This window comes from Rhinopithecus bieti, unplaced genomic scaffold (genome assembly GCF_001698545.2).
Source record: "Rhinopithecus bieti isolate Rb0 unplaced genomic scaffold, ASM169854v2 scaffold_31787, whole genome shotgun sequence".
Taxonomy (NCBI): domain Eukaryota; kingdom Metazoa; phylum Chordata; class Mammalia; order Primates; family Cercopithecidae; genus Rhinopithecus; species Rhinopithecus bieti.
The window spans coordinates 4,571,102-4,574,957 of NW_016814655.1; the positions used below are offsets into that span (position 1 = coordinate 4,571,102).

The following is a 3,856-nucleotide window of genomic DNA, read 5'->3' on the forward strand; positions in this document are numbered from 1 at the left end:
CCTCGTGATCCGCCCGTCTCGGCCTCCCAAAGTGCTAGGATTACAGGCTTGAGCCACCGCGCCCGTCCCCAATTTTTTGTATTTTTAGTAGAGACGGAGTTTCGCCGTGTTAGCCACAATGGTCTCGATCTCCTGACCCCGTGATCTGCCCGCCTCGCACTCCCAAAGTGCTGGGATTACAGACGTAAGACACCGCCCCCGCCCTGGATCTTTTTATTTATTTATTTATTTATTTATTTTGGAGACTGAGTTTTGCTCTGCTCCCCAGGCTGGAGTGCAGTGGCACAACCTCCACTCACTGCGACCTCCGCCTTCTGCGTTCAAGTGATTCTCCTCCCTCAGCCTCCCAAGTAGCTGGGACTACAGGCGTGCGCCACCACACCCAGCTAATTTTTGTATTTCTGGTAGAGACGGGCTTTCACTATGTTGGCCAGAACGGTCTTGAACTTCTGACCTCAAGTGATCTACCTGCCTTGGCCTCCCAAAGTGCTGGGATGACAGACGTGAGCCACAGCCTCCGGCCCCGTAGGTGTATTTAAGAGGCGAGGTAAAACATTGTACACAGAAAACACTTCCCATGATTTACGGACAGACCGAGTGACAGAGTGCTGTGGCAGTTTGGGGAAGAGGCCGCTCAAAGATTAGAGAAGGCTCCATGCAGTAGGTGGGACAGCAGGGTGGTGCTGGATGGGCAAGGTTTGGAAGGAGAAAGAAGAGGGAAGGCTTTCCAAACTGGTGACTGCCCGCTGGAAAGGCAGTGCTGATGGAGTGAGGAAGGGAAGGTTCAGAAGGGCCAAGGTTGATTAGGGAGGGCCGAACTGCGCATATCTTGAATGGCAGATCCAGTGAGTGTGACTATTCTCTGAGCATGGGCAGGGACTACGGAGTGTTCACATTGGAGCTGCTTCTTCTTTTTTTTTGGGGGGGGGGGCAATGTTTTAAAAGTATGCGTTTATTTTAGAGATGTATCTGACTGTGTTGACCAGGCTGGAGTGCAGTGGCTATTCACATCCCGGATCGCACACTACAGCCTGTAACTTCTGGACTCACGCGATCCTCTACCTCAGCCTCCCAAGCACTTGGGACTACAGGCTCACCGGCGCGCCCAGATTCATCGGAGGTTCTTAGAGCAGTAAGATGATGGGTGCTGAGATTTAGGATTTTTACAATAGACAAGGCAAGCTGATGGGTTGGTGGCTACGGGTTAACTCCCTAGTGATCTGCATCATTATCTTTTGGGAAAACTGCAGTTTGGGGTCTTCCTGGGGACAGCACGGGACACTCTACCTTAGGGCTACTTCTTCATGTACATTTTGCAAGGCTTCCCGGATGTGCTTGGGGACCGGCCTGGCTGTGGTGACACAGGCGTTGGTCTTCAGGTCTGCTGATTTCTTCAGCACCTGCCCGTAGTAGGTCTGACCCAGCGTCCCACAGTGGAGTGAGGAATAGGGAAGGACAAAAAGAACTGTGACTGCAGCGCGAGGGCTCCATCACCACCTCCACCTCCACTTGGCTGACCTCAGTTCCCAGCAAAGGTCCAAGCCTAGACCCTGCCCTACCCCGACTCTAGGAGTCCCGGAGGACAGGGCGCGGGCCAGGCCAGACTTCCATTAGCCTAGGCTCCACGGGCCATTCCAGGCCCTACAGCTCTCACCTGCACGTCCTTCCGGATCTCAGCGTCGTGGGGGGCAGCCACTGTCGGGAGGGGGAAAGTTAGTTGAAAGGAAAAGGGTGCTGAGGGACGGGCAAGAGGGAGGGGGCCAGTAAAGGGCAGGCAGCAGGCCGAGGGGTGCGGAGAGGACCAAGGTTTCGAGACACAGCTCGGGTGAGGCGCTCGCGTTCCCGCCTTGCGGGGGCCCAGGGAAGGGGCTGGGGGCCTGCCTTGGGGCTGGGGCGGGGCGCCGAGGGCGCGCACTCACTGTCTCCTCGGCCTGTGACTCGGTACGGCGGGCTCCCGCAGAAAGCTCCAGCGCCGAGGCCCCGCCCAGGCTGGCAGGCTTGCTCCGCCCGCCCACCCAGCTCCAGCCCCTCTCTCCGGCGCCCACCGCCTGACCCGCCGTCCCACAGTTATCTGCGTTGCTCTACAGGCTTTCCAACCAGGAGGTCGGTATCAGCCTCCCCCTTGTTCGCTCCACTGTGATTTTCACGGATAAATCTCATACTCTGATTTAAATGAACACTCACCTATATAATGATATTCCCCCCCCCCCTTTTGGGAATGGAATCATCTTTTCTCGATCTGTTTTTTAAAGTCAGGTTTATTGAGATATAATTCACATTCCGTAAAATCCATCTCTCTTCAGTGTGTAGTTCTGTGAACTCTAACAAACTTATATACATCACCATAACGGAGACCGAAAGAGCTTTGGCCCGCAAGTTTCTTCGTGCCTCTTTGTAGTAAATTCCCTCTTCCCACCCCCAGCTCCTGGGCAACCACAGATGTTTTCCCTCCCTATAGTTCTGCCTTTTCTACAATGTCACATAGATGGTACCATTACAGTATGTAGCTGTTCCCAGTTTATTTTGGGTTGTATTTAGGAAAGCAGCTTTGCTAAATTTATTTTTACCTATAGTAATTTTTGGTCAATTCACGTGTATTTTCTAGGTATACATCTTGCAGAATTTTTTTTTTTTTTAATTTTTAAATTTTTTGAGATGGTCCGTCACCCAGGCTCAACCTCCCGGCTCAAGCGATCCTCCTGCCTCAGCCTCCCAAGTACCTTGGATTACAGGCGTGCACCACCACACCTGGTTAATTTTTGTATTTTTTTGTAGAGATGAGATTTCACCATGTTGTCCAGACTGGTCTCCAACTCCTGGGTTCAAGCAATCCGCCTGCCTCGGCCTCCCAAAGTGTCTGAATTACAGGCATGAGCCACAGTGCCAGGCCCGAAAGTATTTTTTGTTTTTTTCAATACGGAATGCTTCACGAATTTGCATGTCACCCTTGCACAGGGGCCATGCAAATCTTCTCTATCATTCCAACTGTAATATATGTGCTGCCAAAGCGAGCACCCGAAAGTATTTTTAAATTATTTATTTTTACTTCCACAATTATATGCATATATCTTACTTATATCCTTTTGTGGTTGTGATAAGTATTTGTCTCTCTTTTTATAAATTAAAAAATTTTTTTAGAAACAGGGTCTCACTCTGTGGCCCAGGCTTAGCATCACTGCGCAATCATCTCTGGATCCTTCAACTCTGGCTTTAAGCCATCCTCCCTTCTCAGCCTCCCCAGTAGCTGGGACTACAGGTGCAAGCCATCGTGCCCAGCTTGTAACGATCATTTCTATTCATTAGGACAGTAAGGAAACAGGGAGATCCAAGTGAAAGGATATCTAAATGGAATAAGTGGACTCCTTTATTCATTTTTCAATCTCAACTGCCAATAATACAAATATCTGGTTGATATCCAGCTAGTAAATTTTCATCTTCCCTGATGTCAATTAGCTGTTACAAATTAATAGAAAGGTGGTATCTTTTATATTTTTAACAAATTAATCCCACGGAAATAATCCTTGTTGGAATATTTCTACAGGTTAGAATATTTCCAACTAGTATGTGTATAAAACTTAAGTGTTTTTATAAGTATCACTTAGTTTTCGGGCAATCATAGAATGGTGAAAACGCTCCTAAATATTAGTTTTCAAAATATTCTCTTCATAAAATGAGTTTCTTTAGAAAAACAGTTACCTTCTCATAGTTAAAATGATATCTTTATCTTAAAACGGCAGATTAGTGAGAGGTCAAGGAAAGGGCTCTATCATTTTTCTCTTGTGCTTGTTTTGTTATCTTTAATTTATGGATTACTTGCAAGAATCATTTGACAATCCTTTTTTTTTTTTTTTTTTTT

At 48.2% G+C, this 3,856-nt stretch overlaps 1 protein-coding gene across 2 annotated transcripts in view; it reads right to left on the reverse strand.

Annotated features, from left to right (window-relative positions):
• The window catches only part of AS3MT (arsenite methyltransferase), a 29,188-nt gene extending 26,497 nt beyond the window's left edge, over positions 1–2,691 (reverse strand). For both annotated transcript variants that reach the window (XM_017851669.1, XM_017851668.1), the window contains exons 1-3: positions 1,920–2,691; positions 1,655–1,695; positions 1,288–1,415 (exon numbers count right to left, since the gene is read on the reverse strand). In XM_017851669.1, the coding sequence (XP_017707158.1) occupies positions 1,288–1,415; positions 1,655–1,695; position 1,920 (170 nt within the window). In that variant the 5' untranslated portion in view covers positions 1,921–2,691. The remainder of the gene's footprint in view (positions 1–1,287; positions 1,416–1,654; positions 1,696–1,919) is intronic.
• Between the last annotated feature and the right edge of the window lie 1,165 nt (positions 2,692–3,856).